The following is a 19,273-nucleotide window of genomic DNA, read 5'->3' on the forward strand; positions in this document are numbered from 1 at the left end:
TACACCAAGCTCATTAAATTATCTCAAACATCTGAATACTTAAGAAAATGCCATTGTATTAATGACTCCCACTAGTTTCAGTCTGCTAAACAGGAGATCACAGTCTAAGTGCTAATTCACTTTGAATATACACACAGGGAGCAGCTGAAGAGATAAAGATTTAAATAGAAAATGACCTAGTAGGAGTTTTCAGTTCTGATTTTTTACTGTGTCAGCAAACCAAATAGCCAGCAAAATTCATAATTCATTCTGAGTAACTGCTAGAAAGTGCTTCAAGTGAAAAGCTTGGGGTGGCTTTTTTTTTTTTCTGATTTTCCTTCCTCTAACCTACAGAAAAATTAAACAACTTCATAAAAGCTGAATTTGTGAACCTTTATTGACAGGAGGTGAGTAAGCAAACAGGAGGAGATGAAGTGGAGGCAACTAAAATGAACAAAGGCCAAAAAGCTCCTGGAAGAAAGCCATTTGTCACTCAAACTCTTCCAGAAATTCCCTTGTCGGATCAGAGTGATACATCTGAGTGCTCAGAGGAGCACGCTGAAATACTGACCACTACGGGCTTCATCACTTTCACTCACCCACTCAATCCCGTTTTGTTTTGACTGCTTTCAGGAGGCTGAGAAAGTCACCTTGTCTGAGTGGTCAGCACAGCACCTACCACGCAAACTCCAAAAGCGCTCAGGGTATGCCAGGAAATCCTACCTCCTCCACCGGAGCCAAAGAGTCTGGAACAATAACACACTATACAATATTCAACGTTTTTACTCCTCTAGCTTTAGGAATTTTGCCAAAAGATGGAGTACAATTACTCAGAGGACTCCCACTTCAATGTCCACGTTTCAGCTGCACGCAGTCAGCCAGCAAACTGGTCAGCCTACACAGCAACCAACATGCTCCTACCTATCATCACCTGCCATCTTATCTTCTCCATCTTAACCTTCTTCACTTGGCCAATTATATCCTGCTGTAGCCATTAAGTTAAAAATATTTCTCTGTAAATGCTACCTGCTTGCACGGGTACACACCGACTTGCATCACGCTGCTCTCACCCCACATTCTTCTGTTTTCATTTTTGCACTAAGGCAATGTATATCCACGAAAAATACTTACATTCTTCTCCAGAGAACTGAAATTCCTGGAGTATTTCTCATGAAATATACTTGTTTAATAAAATAAAGTTAATTTCACTATTAATTCTCTTCTTTCTACAAGGATGAAAGTTATAATGAACTACCGTAATTCCAGGTAAATTAAAACCATCGCTGGTGCAGAAGGAAATTCTCATGGGGTTCCAGAATGGCAGGATGAGCTCTTTGTCTGATGGAAGTGGTTTTGCGCTCCCTTACTGCCATTTGGAGTCTTTCACCTTCAGACTGAGATTGGTGGTTTTACATAGACAAGATACAGGAATGAAAAAAATCTGCCACACTTGGAATATGGAACAGGCAAGCGCTGCACTGAGCAAGATATACAGGCTGATATCTCCTCCAAAAGCAATTGTGGAAATATGTCCAAAATTGAATGTATAGAAGAGGAAACTGCCTTGGTTAACATCACCGAATCCTCTGAACATACAACAGCTTATCAAAAAGCATCACTCATCTTGGCTTTATCACACACAGTCTCACCTAGGAAGGAAGCATTGAAGAAACCTCCCCTGAGTATGTCTTGATTCTGGCTCTACATCCATCACAGAAACGTTCCTCAGAGTGATGCCACCAGGTTTAGAACAAAAGCAGGCGGTATTTAAAGACAAAAGGTACAACTCCACCACTTCAGACACATGCACCTTATTGGCCTGCTCAACACTCTTGTGTGAACTCCACACGTGGATATTAATAGGAATTCCGTGTCAAAGCTTTCAGAGGCTGTAGGAATTTGTAGGAGAAAGGAAAGCTAATGACAGCTAATTAAAGATTCAATTTTATGTCTTAGATTTTCTTCGAAGATTCCAGATTTAGCCTTTTCTGGGTTTGTTTGCTTTGCTTTCCTTATGCAGCAGTCAACACCGATCTAACTGTTCTTGCCATTATACTTCCATGATAAAATTAGGAGAAATAACTCATAGTAAAAACCTGAAAAAACTAGTCAGATAAACGGATAACAGACATATGACACACATATAAAAACATGCATTTTAAAGAGCTTTCATGGATCACCACCTTTAAAACTCAGTTCTCCTACTGTATTTAAAAATCTCAAGTTAGTTAAAAAGTCCTATTTAATTTTTTTCTAAGAGGAAAGAAGCCAATCCAAGTGTAAAAGTAATCCCATTAAGTGCCTAAAGGTAGCTCTCCCACCCGTATCTGATATGCAGCTAGCAGATGGAAAAATCAAATTATGGATTTATTCATTACACATTTGTAAAAGGACACTCATCACACAGTATTCCAGCAAGCCTCCACTTTTCAAAGACTGTCTAGAGTGGGTGGAATGGTTGCTGTTAGACTTCTAAGATCCAGGTTTAAAATGAACTGCTTCATGTCCTGTCCATACACACTACAATCTCCATGACAATCTCTCTTCCACAAAGCAATAGCTTCATTTATTTCAGGGTTATTTGCTCCCTTGCTTACCTTTGCCTAGAAATTCATCTACTCAACAAAAGAAGAAACTTTTCCTAGGGAAAACAGAATGGAAAAAAATAGCTGTTTAATATCCACTGGCACAAGCGACAGTTCCAAAGCCCATGCTCGTATCTCCAGGGATTTAGATTTATTGGCATCTTTACTAGCTGGGTCTTGGAAGCCTGCAAAGTTGGCCAGGAAGAACAGAGTGTATATATTGAGACAGAAAACTCTGTGAACGACGGACATTTTTCACTGATGAGTTCTGTTTTTCCAAGAGGATGGAGTGAAGAACTGTAAATAACATGTTGGGCAGAGGTTGAAAAAGTTATCTAGCTTTTTATAGGCAACTTTAAGGCTTCATTGCTTGCTGGGTTTCTGGTCTCAAGCCAATCACTATGAAAGTTTCACTTGCACAGTTAACTCCTTGCTTACCTTTGGTCCCAGGGCTGGTATTAAGGCTGCCTAAGAGAGTGAGCACACACGAGAGCAAGAGAGAGAGAATGAGAGAACAAACTCCTCTCTACCTACTAAAAGCATTCTTTCAATTAAAATGTTAAAAAATCAGTGGACAGGGGATGGATGAGTAGAATGACATTAACTTTACAAATGGAAAAACAAGGGGCAAAGATGGAAAATGGCTTTTTACTGACAAAAGAACAGCTATAAGGGTAAAGTCAGAAAAGAAATAGTTTAATTTTAACTCTGACTGTAGGGACAACTTGTATCACATTTTCCTGTTTCCCCGCTAAACAAGAAAAACAGTGGACATTAATATGATTACTTGACTAAAATATATGGATTTCTGAAAAGCTACCTTTTCCCACATAGAAACAATTGGCCTATTTCAAACACAAAAACCTCAGTAAATTCAATAGAGCCAGAGTCACTAATCTTTCATATATTCAGTTTCATAAAACTGACTTTCAGTCATAGTTTGAGAAAAGGGCTGGGCTATCACCTTATTATACATTTTAATGAGCCAGCTTGTCCAAAATTTAAGTGGTCATTAAAAACCAAGCCTCCCAGTTTCTAGATTTGATGCAAAAAAATAACCCTGTAAATAAGAATCATATTTAACCAACACAAATATGCTTTCCTGAACCTGCAGGTGGGTAAGACAATGACTTTTTTCAGTAGGAGTTCCTCTATCCTATGGCTCAGGGAACATTCAATGATGAGTGCTGGAAGCATCACACCTGTAACATTATTTTGCTCTGCAGAAGATACAGTGAGGGGAAATGGAGAAAATTAGCAAAGAGAAAAAAGGAAGCAAAACAAGGAAAAGAGAATGGGAAAACAGTGATTTGTTTGCATTTTTCAGTTTTCTAAACTTTAGCTTGTACCGTAACCGTAAAATATCTGCCAGTTATCCAGCTGACTGTATTTGCAAATTAAGGCATATGATCATAGAATCATTTGGCTCAGAAAGAACTCCTGGAGGATTTTTCATTTATTCCCAGCAGTTTTCCACTCAAATATGTCTTCACCACACCAGAAACGGTTTCCTCACACAGACGAAGAACAATAGCTCCATAATGTCATTATTCGGGAACGTAGGAAAAGCTCTGAAATCCTTGTTAAAATTCCTGGGGCAGCAGCCAGGCAGGCAGTGTGGCAGCTCCAGGCCACGTCAGGCAGAGCAGCAAGGTCTGTGCCCCAGGAGAGCCTGGCCTCTCGCAGCCCCGCTGCAGCACAGGCTGCACTGCAGGAGCCTCCCGAGCGCAGCGCAGCGCTGCTGCCAGCGCAGCTCCCAAACTGGCACTGCATCTCACCCAGCAGCTTGCTCTTCCTGGCGCAAGGAGAAAATACAGAGCACAGAGACGTCTTTTAGTTACCATCTGAGTACTTCCCGGGCGGTGGAGAGCTGGCAGGAGGAGCTGCACTGCTGAACAGCCCTGCCACAAAACACTGACTTTTGTAACAGGGCCATCTCCTCGAGAGATGAAACACAATGCTGTCTTCTAAAGTAGGGAGGAATTTAACCATCTCCCAGCCAGATGTCCTTATCTACTTAGCCTAAGCACAGGAAAGAAAGATAAGTAGTAGAAAGTAAAATTAGACTGTTATTATATGTTGTCATTATGGTATTGTTCCTCACAGTGTCAGTGGTGGAGGTCATCTTTTCTAGACACTTGTTTCTGCATATTAAAGGGCACTAAGTCTAATAACTCACTTCAAGCATTATCTAGTTGCTGGAATTAAAGGGTTTTTTTGTTGTTTTTTTTTTTTTAAATTATTCCCCTGTGGCTTCTATTCCCTTGTGGTTGCATAAAAATGGCATCCAAAACACTCAGCAGGAAGAATGGCAAAATGGGATAACTAAACCCTTGTGATTTCTGGGATGTCCCTTGAGATTTCTTCTTCTTTCTTTTTTTTTTTTTTTTAATTTGAGTTGGCGACCCCTTGTATTCATTTCTCACATGAAGCATTAGAAGCACTAAAAAGACCAACATTTTTTCAGAACCAATCATGATCAAACTAAAACATAATCATTAATTTTCTTAGAGCCTCCATACATGACTGAACTCCACCTCTCACCATGCTGAGGGCACAATCTCAACTCGATGGATGCACAGTAAGTTTCTTCAAGTTTTTTCCATTTCCCCCCAGCCTGATTTAAATGGCAGTAGTTTGGTGGGAAGGCTCATGTTCCACACGCAGCAGATGTCTAGGAGCTGCAAGCACATTTGCCAACCAAAAAGAGACACATCAGCTATGAGCAGGAGGAGGGTAACTCAGATCTCTCACCAGCCAAGGACAGGAAGGAAAGCAGAGCGGTAGGATTTCTACAAAAATGGTTTTAGTCTGCTGTTGCCTCCAGTTCCAAGCTTTCAAGCAGGTGGCAGGTTTCAGTCAGGCTGTCTCAAGCAGCCTTGAAGAGCTGCCCCTTGGCACTGTGTGCTGTGTTGGTTTGTTCAAGCCAACATTAGCAGCAAACTCAGACTGGGCAGAACACACGTCTAAAATAGGTTCAGAGCACCACTAATGGATTTCCCTCTCCCCCTGATGATATATAGCCAGTCGTCTCTAACAGAGACATTAAGTTCTGTAACAAATCTTTCATTTTAATCAAAGGCATGAGAATCATTAACGCTGAGGTTACTTCAGGAAATGGAAGAGGAACAAACAACGGCTGGATTAGATCAAAAGAAAATCCCATATATTCACTCAATGCCATATTTTTGACACTGACCAGTAATGGATATCTGGGGGAATGTATAAAAACAATCGAGGCATAAAATGAAATTTCCTTGGTACAACTGCCCAGCTGCCAGGAGAGCTGAGGCATGTTGCCTGTTTGTCCCCTGTAATGGGGAATTCCTAAGAGCCTTCTTTTCTGCATCTCAAATCCACCTGTATGGCTCTGGTCACACAGAACCCCAAAACAGCACCCTGCTCTCCTTTCCAGAACCAACTTTCCTCTTAAGACAGGCAGATGTAACTCAGCCTGGAACTCAACTAAGGGAAGAACCTGCTACGGAGAGCACCAGAGAAAGCTCCCACCGGGTAACACCACGCTGTGTAATAACAACTACCTTTAGAAACTTGCAGCACCAGCTTTAGATTTCAACTGCTCAGCGTCCAGAGCTCAGCCCTCTGCTCAGCAGAGTCTTGTGCCCGTGCCCAGTCACACTTGGCACAAACAAAGGCAAAATAAAGGGAACTCACTGCTGTCTCCAGCTTCAGGCACTCAGTGGATGCCCCCACCTTAATTTGACCCTGCTTGCCCAGACCACAGAATGAAGGGCTTTACACATACAGAAGAGAATAAACGCTGCACTGCTTTTGGAATTAAAAACAGAACAATTATCCATAACAGTTTGCAGCAAGACTTCATGCACATCAGTGTCTACACTGTAGTATATGGTGTGCATGCACAGCTTTTGTCTGTGGGGAACAGTTACCAAAGATGGACATGAAGATCTTTATTACAACAGATTATTATTACCACAGAAGATGAGCCAGGAAAATACAAATAGTGTATATTAAACCATATGGAGGACTTGCTGGTAAGTGGAGCTCAACCACTAAAATGCTTCTTCCACAATCTCCACCTACCCACAGCCTGATCAATGCCCATCATCTGTGCACAAAGTTTAACTCTGTTTTATTAATAGTACCATGAAATCTGGATATATAAGGAAGTGCCCTACTATATAAAGCAATATATTGGGATTTTTTTTCTTCCTGCTGAAATAATTTCTTATTTAGTTACTATAGAAACCATCCTGCAGCCATCCTTAAAAAAAAAAAACACAAAAAAACCCTCTGTATATATTTACACTCACACTGAGAAAAAGAAGAGGAGAAAAGCCAGAATGTACCTGTACATGCAAGAGAGAAATTGCCAAACAAAACAGATTCGACAGTAATTTATAGGAACACAGCTAAAACTCCTCCAAATCTAACAGCAATATTCATTCATATGATTGCCATCACTAACAAAGCCATGAACATGCAAAAAACCTCTGCTTACAGAAAATAAGGGCCTTTCTTTACTGGTCAGGAAACAAACAGGTACAATAATGCAGTCACACTATTTCTTCTTAGAACTGGAAAAGGGAAGTTCTGAGCATCCTGACATTATTCTAGTATGTCAAATGAGAAGAAGTCTGGGCTAACTGAACATGCCTTTTTTTGCTCATTTAAGTTGCAGATGAGTGACAGCTAACAAATTATACAACAGCCCGTGACACACAGATCCAGACCAGCAATTCTGCAGTAGAATTTAACGAGAGACAGCTTTACCCAGGTTTATTTCTTTTCATACAGTGCTGTCATAAACATTTCATAAATAATTCTACTAGGAGTATGCATGATTTATAAAATGTCTGGGAGGAGCTGCTAGCTTTCTCTCTTGCGCTCTGTTGTTTGTACTTGTAAAATTGAGTCAGCTGTAATTTCAACAACCCTAAATCTTCTCTACGAGAGATTAAAAACACCAGTGCTACTTGCTGCAGATGAAAAAGGTATTCCAGTAGTAAAGTATCTACAGAAACCCACTGAGACATGCATTTAACTCTTCTGTATCATGAAGGCTGAAGAGTTCCCAAAACAGAAAACCAAAGGCATTTTATGAAAGCAAATAAACACTTTGGGCAAAAGGTTTCTGTTGGCAATAACCCTGGGGGACACCAATAGGCTTAGAAAACCTTAAGGCTGGCCATTTCATTTCTAAATTAGACGAGACTACTTTTGCAGAGTGCTCGAATTTATGTTTTATCACCCGAGCCTGTATGTGAAGACAGGAGCTGGGACAGTGGGCTGCAGCACCATCTGCACAGGGGATGACACACCAGAGCTCTGACCCAGATGGTGCAGCTCAGTCTCTTCCCCACTGCCTGGCTGGGAGCTCTGCATGGGAACAGAATAGTTGTGGTTTAACCCAGGCAAGGTCAATGCAGAGCTGAGAGGTTGTTTTCCGAGTTGTTCAGAGATTTAGGTTTGTCCAGTTCTGGAATGTCAGCTGACACTGCCAGCTTTTTGTCATGGGCACTTGTAGCCCTTTCCCTCTCAGATCTGGATTTTCTCACTCTGCTAAGTCTGTGTCATCTGTTCTGGATTAATGCCACATGCTTCACACAATGTTACTTGAAGAGAATTTTGAAAATATAGCTGGGTAGAAAATGAGACCACCAAAATATTTTATCATGCTAAACTCGTGCCTGTTACCAGGAAGACTAACCTACATGCACGCAGGAATAAGTCGAGATGTCCCCACAGCTGAGACACTGGAGTTCATCCCCAAACCAAAACTTCTAAAGCCTGGAGACAGTGGTCTACATGGAGGACTCCAGACTAACACTGCCTTTGTATGTTGACAGAGCCAAGTTCAAACTGAGAATATCATTTACAAATACCTTCTGTCTTTTCTACCAGTATTCCCAATATATTGCACTGGGCCTGCATTACTTTTTGTTGAAGGTTGTCTTTTCTTTCAAAGTGTATCGAATTTCTGATTAAAGAAATCAATTATGGGAATTAAGTTTTTGTTGATTTACAAAATAACTATTATACTGCTGTCTAGTATCTATACTAGCACTTTTCACCCTTCAGAGTATAAAAATATCAGTATGTAGAGTAAGAAATAATTACTTTCTGAAATAATGCTAGAAGATTCCACCTAGGAATATAGTGGAATCTCTTTAAATTAAATTAGCTAGCATTAGCATTCAAAAACCAGACCAGATTTAGGTCAACCACTGATCTCTCTTAATGTGGTAACTCACATTTTCAAGCAGAAACACTCTCTTACACACACTTCTCAGTTCCCTACTGCTCATCTTCCTCATACATTAAAACAGAACACTTTTGACACTTAACCCTGCAGAGATGACAAGTCAGCCTCGATCGTGCAAAGTTCACACTTGGCTTGAAGCACGTTGAATAATTCCATTAATTTCCACGAGAATACTTTGCTCTGCGTGAATCTGAGTCCAAGCAGTCAGCAGTGTGAGGGGCTAATCACAGCAGGATTTTTGTAGGGAAAACTGGCAGGGAAATCAGCACAGAGCCATGTAGCCATCAATCAGGTCACCAGTGTTTAGTCTGCCCCATCAGGCTGTGCCCTGGTTTCAGCTGGGACAGAGTTAATTCTATTCCTAGTAGCTGGTACAGAGCCGTGTTTCGGAGTCAGTGTGAGAATAATGTTGATAACACACTGATGTAGCTGTTGCTAAGCAGTGCTTACTCTAAATCAGTTTCCCAGGCTCTGCCAGTGAGGAAGTGCACAAGAAGCTGGGAGGGAGCATGGCCAGGAAAGCTGACTGGAACTGGCCCAAGGGTGCAGTAGAGGTATGTGCACAGACCAGTAGAGAAACTGGGGGGAGCTGGCTGGCAGGGGCCCACCGGTACCTCAGTCAGCAGGTGCTGAGCAGCTGTACTGTGCATCACTTGTTCTTCCTGGGTTTCATTCCTCTCTATTTCTTATCTCCCTTTTCATTACTATTATTATAACTTTTTTATTTCAATTTTTGAACTGATCTTAGTCCATGGGCTTTACCTTTATTTTTGATTCTCCTCCCCATCCCACGGAGGGTATGGGAGGGGACTGATCAGATGAGTGCATGGTATTCAGTTGCTGGCTTGTTAAGCAGAACTCGTCCCCAGAAAGATGCAATGAGATAGAAACCCTTTTTGCAGACTGATCCGTGAATCAATTTTGAACCATTGTCAGCATTCCTTCCTTGTTCACCCCATCTGAAGGATTATAATCAGAGAAGAGCACTTACCTTGTACTTAAAAGAGGTTTGCACAGAGGTGCTAATTAACACAACATACAGCAAAAATGAAGATAAATGTTTAACAGATATAAAGCTGAAATAAATTTCACAATTCCAACATTAAAACAAAAGTACTGGATGGGAAAGCAAAGACACAAAATTTTTCACTGCCATCACAGGCAACCACATAACAGACCTGCAGTGTACTCAGTCAGCCCAGAATGACAAGCAGAGCATCTCCAGGCTCTCACCACACACTGCAAACCAGAACTGCTGAAGAACCCTACCACAAAAGAACAAAAGGCAAAAACCCTGGGACACAGCACAGCAAAGAAAGACAACAGCAGCGTGCAAGTGGCAATCGCAGCAGGGAATTTGACAGATAAATGCCCATGTGAGTCTCAGCAGCACTGTGTGTGCCACATCAGTGAGGCACAGACACTCCTGTGGCAGTGATCACAGACACAGGGACAGTCTGTGACAGTGCTGCTGCCTCACTCTGGGGCTTGGGGACACTCTTGCTGCTGAGCATTGCTGCAGAGAGCACAAGAAAGCTCCTTCCAACTCAGGAGATCTCCTACAGCAAATAGCATTATTGTTCCACCATGAGAAGTGCAGTTCAAGTTGAAAGACAATAAACAAGAGGATAATTAAGATGAACAAAATTAGAATTTTTAAAGAGGGCTCAGCCGTCAAATATGTGATAAATGATGCATAACTGAAAAAGCGCTGGTGCTTCTCTCCCCACGTTTTCAAGCTCACCAGAAATAACCCTTCTAGTGTGGCTCCCTTCAAGAGAGAGATATCCACCCAATAAATATCTCTGCAACTCTCCTTTCCTCCAGCTGCTCAGGGCTTGTTTAACACGCCTGCGCGGAATTTCACATCCCCATCCCCTTGCAAAGCTTTCCAATGAGAAACAGGTGTCGCTGTGTTTATCAGCTGTGTAAACTTACGTTGAAGAAGTTGGTCTTGTTCCTCTCGCAGAAGAGGCCCTGTGCAGGCATGTGCTTCAGCTGCTGCCAGGGCACCCCGCTGCCCAGCAGCACGTCCCGCGCCCACTGCAGGTTCTGTGGACAACAACAGCCAGGTCACTCGTGGGCAGAGGATGGAAATGTCACCACAGGTAAAGGTACAGAACAAAGTACATTTTTTATTGGTGTCTTTTCTCGTTTCACGCATATTGCTGTTCCAACAGTATTTGCTGTCCCCGCACATGCTCTGGAAGCACTCTCAGCTCTTCCCTCGGGCCAGCCTGCAGGGAATCCCTACCAGAGCTGAGGCCTCGACCCTCAGGCTTAAACTGCAGCCTTCTTTTAGTGGGGTGGTGAATTCAGGCATTTCAGCCCTACCCAGCCACTGCCCTCCCTGTAAGTTCACTTAAACTCCCTGGAAATTCCATGACTATCATCAAACTTGGTTAATAGCGCTCAGTGAATTAACAGGAGAGGATCAGTAGGGAACTAAATGATAGATGACAACCAAAAATTGATAAAAGCACTATCTCTCTAACCTCTCTCCTGTAGCTGAGAACTAGGGACAGCTGTTGGCTCCAGGCAGAATGTCACCAACAGATGGGACAACTATTAATTGCGAGATTTCACTGATGGAAGCTTTGCTTTAGTTCAGTTTTTATTTCAGGGTTCAAAAGTGGCATTTGAGTTGCAGTTGACCAGCTTTTGTACAGAAAACTTCACAAGAGAGGACATGAAAGAAAGAGGAAGATGTTTGGTTCATAGAGACAAACGAGAATGTTGCACTCTGGCTTGTGTTCTGTGGACTGGAAATGCACTTCTGTGAGTCATAAATGTGATTAAATCACGTCCATCCAAGAAACATATTCCAGCTCTAATATCCTTTATTTGTGTATGTGTGTGTATGTGTTGGGCTGGGGGCATTATTAGAAAAGTTCTTATCCTGTGTTCCAGATTGCTTTTGTTTGTGAGACCCCGGTGAAACAGTAAAAGCTCTGCTCAGTCATCAGTGCCTTTGTGCTAATGACAGTAATCATGCAGAAATCTCCAATGTCTTACCAGAACTGGAGCATCCCCTCTAGCAAAATGCTGATTATGGATTCATGTGCAAGAGAGCTGAACGCTGGCAGTAATAACCAGATATTTATGGGTGTCAAAAATCCCTCATTCCAAGAGCTCACAGAGGTACTTACACAGGACCCACATGATTATAGTGCAGCACAATCAAGGGGATTTGGACAGCTTTGTTTAGGTATGGAACTAATACATATTCCCCCATAAACATCACATGGTGCTTTCTGTCTGGTCACAGGAATCACTAAATTTAATTATTATCACTGAGTGTCAAATTTAATTAACACTGAAGAAAGCAGAGCGTGTAAACTCAGCTGCATACTAACTTTTTTCTACAAAACTTCTTTTGTAATATGTATTTCTGTAATCCTGTTAACCTAATCCCGAAAAATACCTGGAACTACATACAGAAGAAAATACAACACAAGAGAACCTACAAAAATCTGGTCTTCCATGAAAGTCATCTTGTTTTGAATAAAATGAGAAGCCAACAAAAACAAGCCTATTGGAACATCCAAGATCCAGGCACATAAAATGCTTTATTTTGTGCAAATCGTAGTCATCAGAAATGTAAGTTAATTCCAAGTGTGAAAATGAAGTAAAACTTGCCTAACGTGTGGCAATCTGAATGTTACAGTTAAAACTATCACATAAAAATCCAAGGAAAACAAAACCCTTAAGAAAGTTACCATCCCACCACAAAGCTCAAATCTAAAATCCCAGTCTAAAGCAGTGTTAGCTATGGATGCATTCCCGAATGGAAGTTTTACAAGGAGAAGGTTGAGATCATTAATTGTCTCATTAATTGTAGCGTCATGCTCCGGTGCTGGGATGTGCTATGCACATTACACTGACCATCCACAGGCATGTGTTTGGTACACATAATTCACAGGCTTTTATTGAACAAGATGATGGCACTAACCCAGCTAGGAGGAGAAAAGATCATTCAGACAAATGGGGCAATTACACGGTAACTTCACACAATCAAAGCTAATAGGAATAAAAGACATAGTTACAGATTTTCCACTACCCTTCTCCTTAAATCAGCATGATCACTTATTCCCTGTAAATATGCCTGAGCAGGTTTCAACTCATTAGATTTCACAGAGTCTGCTCTGCTTGGTTTTCAGCTGATGAAGTTATTAGGAGTGGGTGAAGGGATCCAGGACACAGCAAAAAGGATTTATTCCTCTTGGCACACCGCTCACCAGTCTGAAATGCTGGATTTGGCTGTCTGATTCAGGGCCATTATGAAATACTCTTTCCAGTTCAGCTGTTGCCTCCCACATTTTTATCACCCCAAGATTCAAAGACAAGATGACTGACAGGGTACAGTAACTTGCAAAAAAAGCTGAAGTAGAAAAGGAAAATCTCTTAGGGTCGACCAAGTGGAACTCTGAGTCACCTGAGATGGATACCCCTTAACTCAATGGTGTCAGAAGCACCTTTACCTAAATTGGAAACTCCACAAAAGTGTTTCTGAGAGGTGAAAAAACCACTCCAGTATTCTTTAATCCTTCCCTCTGATTTCATTTACACTCCTTTAGAAGGCTTTGTCTCAAAAACCTCCTCCTACTCCTGCATCAAATAAAATCAAAATAAAAAGACTACTGATTTGAAGGGTGGCCTTTAAATGAACCGTTATCAAACTGTTTCTACTTGAAGTGGTTACATCTATTATGCTTCCAGATCATGTCTGTACCTATGAAGCCTACATGCATATAATCTTGCAATTTTTGCATGCATGTATTGTGCCTGGTTTGACTAACTTGTCGCGTCACTGACCGCATGTCACACCCACCGCTCATTTCCCCATTAAGGGCTCTGCTAATAACAGACATTAGAGAACATACAAGCTTAAAAACTCACACAAACAGTCTTTGAGCAGATTCTTCCAGGATTTACAGAGCACTTTTTGAGATTAAAAAAGCGCATGTAAGTAAATATTTTTATTTCCTGACAACCTGCTGGTTACAGATGATCAGACCAGTTCCACCTAGGGATCCATAGACAATACTTTTCACAAAGTTACACTGACTAAGTGTCTTGCCAAGTCCTAATTTTTCCTTCCAAACAGTGTCAACATTCATTTTGGAGGTAAAAATCACATAAGATGAAGACTTTACATCAAGACAATGTTAATAGGAAACTGAAACTACTGCCCAAACTGGCAACAAAGTAACTTCTGAAAATTCATCCACACTTCCCTGCACATTTACTCCAACCAGAAACAGCTATGCATAAATATATTCTGATAACAGACTAAAACAAAGAAAAACAGACTCCAAATATTAAGCTGGATTTTGCAGGGGAAAAAAAACTCAACGGAACATGTAGCCAAACAAAATGTTCAAAGAGTTTGAAAAGGTGTTTAAAAAAGCACTCAACAACTATCTTCACCGATCTCACAACAGCAAAACCAGGAAAACTGTGAAATGGGAGAAAACAGATTGCATATGGAAAACTTGTTTTTCTATGCACTATGGAGACCTGCCAATCCTCTCCTTTTCCCAGCCAACCATGAATTTTGGCCATCAGTCGAAATTCTTCACGCAAATTCCTGGCGTTGGAACGCAAATGCTGAATTTTCCAAGATGGTTATACGCATTTCAAAATTAATCTCAGTTTTCTAAAATTTACCACTCTGCCCCCCAACAACACAACCTGATGTAATTTATCTCACTTTTTAAATCAGGCTTATCGCGAGTAAATGTAAGTATACCTCTTACTCCAGTTACTGCTGACAATGCATAGATCCATTTTGTGGTTTAAGTTTGTGCAGGAGTATAACTTCCACTAAAGACACAGTAATGTGCCATTAAAACACAGACACTGGACACTGCTCTACAAAAGAACCTGAGTGAGTCACCAAAGAAAGAAAATGTAAAACCCATGTGTAAATATGTAGTGCACATGTATCAGCAAGAAGATTTCTTTGGGTTTTGTCGTGCCAAGTGATTGTTAGTTATGCAGAGAAATAATAAAAAAGGATAGTGAAACCCAAAAATGCCCATTGAAACCAGCCTGGGAACTGCTAGGCTTAAAGAAGCAAGATTCAGTTTTCCTGAGTTCCAAGAGGAAACAGATTTAGACAACAATGTGTGTTTCACATAGAAATCCATCGCTGAGTTGATATTTATATAAGGAGGGAGCTATAAAAAGCAAAAGAGAAAGCTTCATCAGGGAAAAATAATAGAAGAAAATACTTTGCAAGTAGTTCCTCAGGCAAGGACATGCTATTCGAACCAATAAATTGAAAACAGGCAGCTTTTTTCGTTGAATGTTGATGCAGAATCATGTCAGCAAGAGTAATGACAGATTGCAGGAGTCTATGGCTCCTATTCATGATTAGCTCCATGGAAAAATTAACAACTGTTACATACAAACAGTCTAAGAATGTTTTCAAAACAGGCTCTGTATGAAAAAGGGTGGTATTTTCCTGGATAATCACTCTACAGACAAATGGAATATTCATCACCTTCCAGGAGGTTGGTGAGACATGCTTGTGCCCCCTTTGCAGTGACACTGGGGATGTTTGCTGCTTCAAGGCCGGGGTACAATTTGTTTCCCTTCCCTGTTGTTCACATAAGCTTCAGTACCCGTGGGGAAGAAAATTCAGGAAGCCATGCAGGGCAGCATATGATCTAAGACAAGACTTCCAAATATAAAATCTATGAATTCAAACCTTGATTATGACAAATAGTAAAATATCTCTGATGACTTCGATGTAATATTCCTACACATTTTACCAACAAAGACCCAGGATACCCAGAAAGTTCATCCGCATCACATGATGTGTTTACACAATACTGATTAATTTCTGCTGCAAGTCACTTTTCAGTCCACTTATTCAGTAAAATAAATAATTGCTGTCATTTTTATGAGAACATCTTAATTTATGTGACATATCTAAAATGTAATTCTCTGCTGAATGACAGAAAATTACTTAGTTCAGTAATAAAAAAAGAAATTTTCTCCTTAACTGACCTCACACACGAGCCAGACAATCCAGGAGCCGAAGACTTCCCAAAGTGTAATTTCATTCCTAACTGCAGTGAACAAGGTGTATTTTAACACTGAGACCTGTGCACCAGTGCCAGTGGCAGCACAACTGGTTTGCCTGGGCTCAGTGCAGATCCACTGGGATGACAAAACGCAAGATTTTAAAACTTCCACTGTAGTATCCAGATAAATCCTGCCCCAACTCAAGCACAGACCAATTTTGCAAATATAGCTGACTAGGACAAGAGCAAAATCACATCTAAATAGGTTTTCTGCTCTGAATCCTCCTTTTGAGCAATACCAACATGTGCAGGTTTCTCCAGACAGCTGCTCTCTGAATTTATTTCAAGATTCTCTAAACCAGGTCCCTCTGCATGAGTTTCCAAATGACGATGCAAAATATATGGGTAGAAAATGCAGTACCAGAGCAGGTCTGGGGTCTATAGGAAAATGCCGGTAAGGAGAAAGCCTCATGAGCAGCCACTTCTGTCACCTGACGGAAAGGATGGATGATCAGTCACGCGGCCGTACGACACGGGAACAGCAACGACAGCTCTTCGAGAAACAAGCCAGCGCGCACTAAACCCACGGACCAGAGCTCACCTTGTGTGTTTTGCTGTAGGTGTAGAGGTAGGCCAGCCTGTAGAGGCTCTTGTAGTGCTGGGGGAAGCGGCTGAGGCACAGGCAGAAGGAGGAGATGCACTGCTCCGTCAGGAACTTGCGCTGCTCCTCCAGGTCTGCGGGGAGGCCGTGAGGAAACTCGGACGCAGCCTCGGCACAAGGCTCAGCTTTCTTCTTGCAGTCCCACTGCGAGGCCACGGGGATGGCAGCTTTGAGGGCGTTGCCAGAAGCACACTGAGGATCCGGCACCGGTTTTTGGCCAGGAGGCTCAGAGGGATCGTAACATTCTGAGCTCTCCAGCAGCTCTTCTGACTTTCCCGCAGCTGGAACAGTAAGAGCAAAGCGACGGTGAAATTGCCATTTCCAAACGGCAAATGACATATGGAAAATGACAAAAATTCGATGTGACAAAAGGTGATCCTTTCCTTCACTAAAGCATAGACAGAAATATTGAAAAAAAATGTATGACTGCTCATGATGTTCATTGAATAAGTGATCTGCAACTCACTGACACAGCCACACAGTGCTACCTCCATTGTCTTCATTTGGGTTTTATCCTGAACAATGGCATGAATTCAGCACACCTCACACAATGCAGCCTTTTACATACTCTTGGAAGACTGAGGGGGAGGGAAGCCAAAATAAAAGAATAAATTCAGTAACATTTTATTGCAATGAAAAGAAGAAAGAACAGAAAATTAAAGCCACCCTTCCAAGTGAAATGTATTACTCTTAATAGTCTGCCTAGAGGAACACAATCCCAGAACACAAAATGGACTCAGACACAACGATCAGCAGCAGCTCACCTCGTCTTCTTCATTATGTAGGACCTACAGTTCCATGTAAATACTTTTGTGATTAACTTGGTAACTTGTAATTCAATTCACCCATCTTTCGTTGAAGAACACCAAATCTTACTTCAGAAAGCATCCTGTTACAGTGGCAGCTTCCACATTTCCTATTAGCCAACCATTATTGCTGGAAACACACACACTACATGCAGATTCATCTCTTTAACTTTGATTTTTAGTCATGGAAGTTTACCATGTCTTTGCCTCTGCCAGGATAAAGAGCCTCTTACATGAGATCTTGTCTCCCAGCAGAGAGTGCAGAGATATGCTAAAATGTACTTCATCCTCAAATACAAAGCTGCTCCATAACTTTTTTGCTGAAAAGGCTAAACTTCTGAGTCAAACATGCTTTACAAGAAGTCCCATTTTTCAAAACGTGCTTGCCTGATGTCTGTATCCATTACAATTTTACTGTACAGGTAGCTTTATGGGAAACAACATCTGTTCTAATAAACACCATAATTTAAGAATGCATTCGATGGTTTTTCTGACAGACAAATGATGACAATAAACACAACTCACGGCAAGCCTGAAAAAGAGCCATGTTTTCAGTCCAGAAGCCAAAAGACTCCTGGATTTAGGGATTATGGAAGTACTACTGCACAAAACTAGGAACTGGCAGCTATTTCAGCACGTTAATGCAAGCATCACCACAGGCTTCCCTAGCTTAGGCAAGACTGAAGTAAAATATTTTAAAATATTTTTAAAAACATGAAACCAAGGTAATCCAAGTCTGCAAACAAAGAGATAACTGCTTGGCACTTGCTCCTGGTGAGACCAGAGCAGTGTTTCAGGACTATCCACACAGCATGATTCCTGGATCTCTGAAACTGGGAAAGTGTGAACTGGCAAAGGAGATTTAACATCCAACAAAAAGCCACAGCCTGGAAAGGTGGACAAAATTTGCACACTGGTTTTGTTTGTCTTTCCCTGTTGAAGTCCAGCCTCTTTATCTACTGCCACATCCAACTGTACAAACATCACACAAAGGGAAATTCCAGCTAATGGATTTTGAAACCATTTTTCCAGTGGAATACAGAACACTTAGTACTATTATATATGGAAAAATCTGGTAGAGAGCAACTCCAGTTCTCCACTGGAATGAAGTACACAATGGAATAAAGCATCTAAATTCCACTTCTGCTCTTCTCTGTACTGAATATTAAGCTGCTACTGGGACAGAACAAAAAGGGCATCTATGCCTGGGAAAAAGTAAAAAAGTCTTGTTTGAGACTATGTTCAAATAACTACTCTTTAAATTATTTAAAAATATGAAACACTGAAGAAAAAGCAAATAATAACCTAAAAGAAGGCAGGTAAGTCAAAGGGCCACCACAGAGAGCAGCTTATCTTTATGTTTGCTTTGTAAGATTTAACAGATAGAACAAATTGGGTTGGGGGCCACATAAGTGAGGCACAGTTCCAAATTTAAGCTACACACATACAGGCAGCAATGATACCTAGTTAGAATCCTTAGTCACAGCGCTGCATATTTCAGTGCACCTGCAAGCCAGGAGAAACATTTTAATGAGACTATTGCAGCTGACATTATCTATTGAATCAGGCATACCCTTTTCCTCTGCAGATCCCAGGGACTCTTTGCTGAGCAGCAGTGTATCAGCACAGGTAGTAGAAATCCTCTTCTCTGTGTAAGTCTTCTTCAGGCTGTCTTGAGAACTGGCAGGCTCATTAAACATATCCTGTGTGGAACTGGAGTCAGACAGCACCGCTCCAGTGCTGTCCTGACTCCTCTCTGCAAAAGAGATAAAGAAGGAATGCACCACTTCACACGCTTCAAGCTGTTACTTGTCTCTTGGTAACAGCAACACAAAACTGGAGCCACTCTGCAAACTCTTACAACTGCCATAAGGATCCTAAGCACCACCAAGAAAAGGTATTTCATTCTCACCACATTTCTCCCTAGAATATAATCCTGGAATTTGATTCAAAAGCAGTAA

General features: G+C 41.3%; 1 protein-coding gene across 8 annotated transcripts in view; it reads right to left on the reverse strand.

Moving 5' to 3' along the window:
• The window catches only part of CABIN1 (calcineurin binding protein 1), a 107,666-nt gene that overhangs the window by 49,081 nt on the left and 39,312 nt on the right, over positions 1-19,273 (reverse strand). For all 8 annotated transcript variants that reach the window (XM_040080578.1, XM_040080573.2, XM_040080574.2 and 5 more), the window contains 3 exons: positions 18,886-19,068; positions 16,447-16,787; positions 10,750-10,863 (listed from right to left, as the gene is read on the reverse strand). In XM_040080578.1, the coding sequence (XP_039936512.1) occupies positions 10,750-10,863; positions 16,447-16,787; positions 18,886-19,068 (638 nt within the window). The remainder of the gene's footprint in view (positions 1-10,749; positions 10,864-16,446; positions 16,788-18,885; positions 19,069-19,273) is intronic.

The sequence above is a fragment of the Hirundo rustica genome, chromosome 17 (assembly GCF_015227805.2).
Source record: "Hirundo rustica isolate bHirRus1 chromosome 17, bHirRus1.pri.v3, whole genome shotgun sequence".
Taxonomy (NCBI): Eukaryota; Metazoa; Chordata; class Aves; order Passeriformes; family Hirundinidae; genus Hirundo; species Hirundo rustica.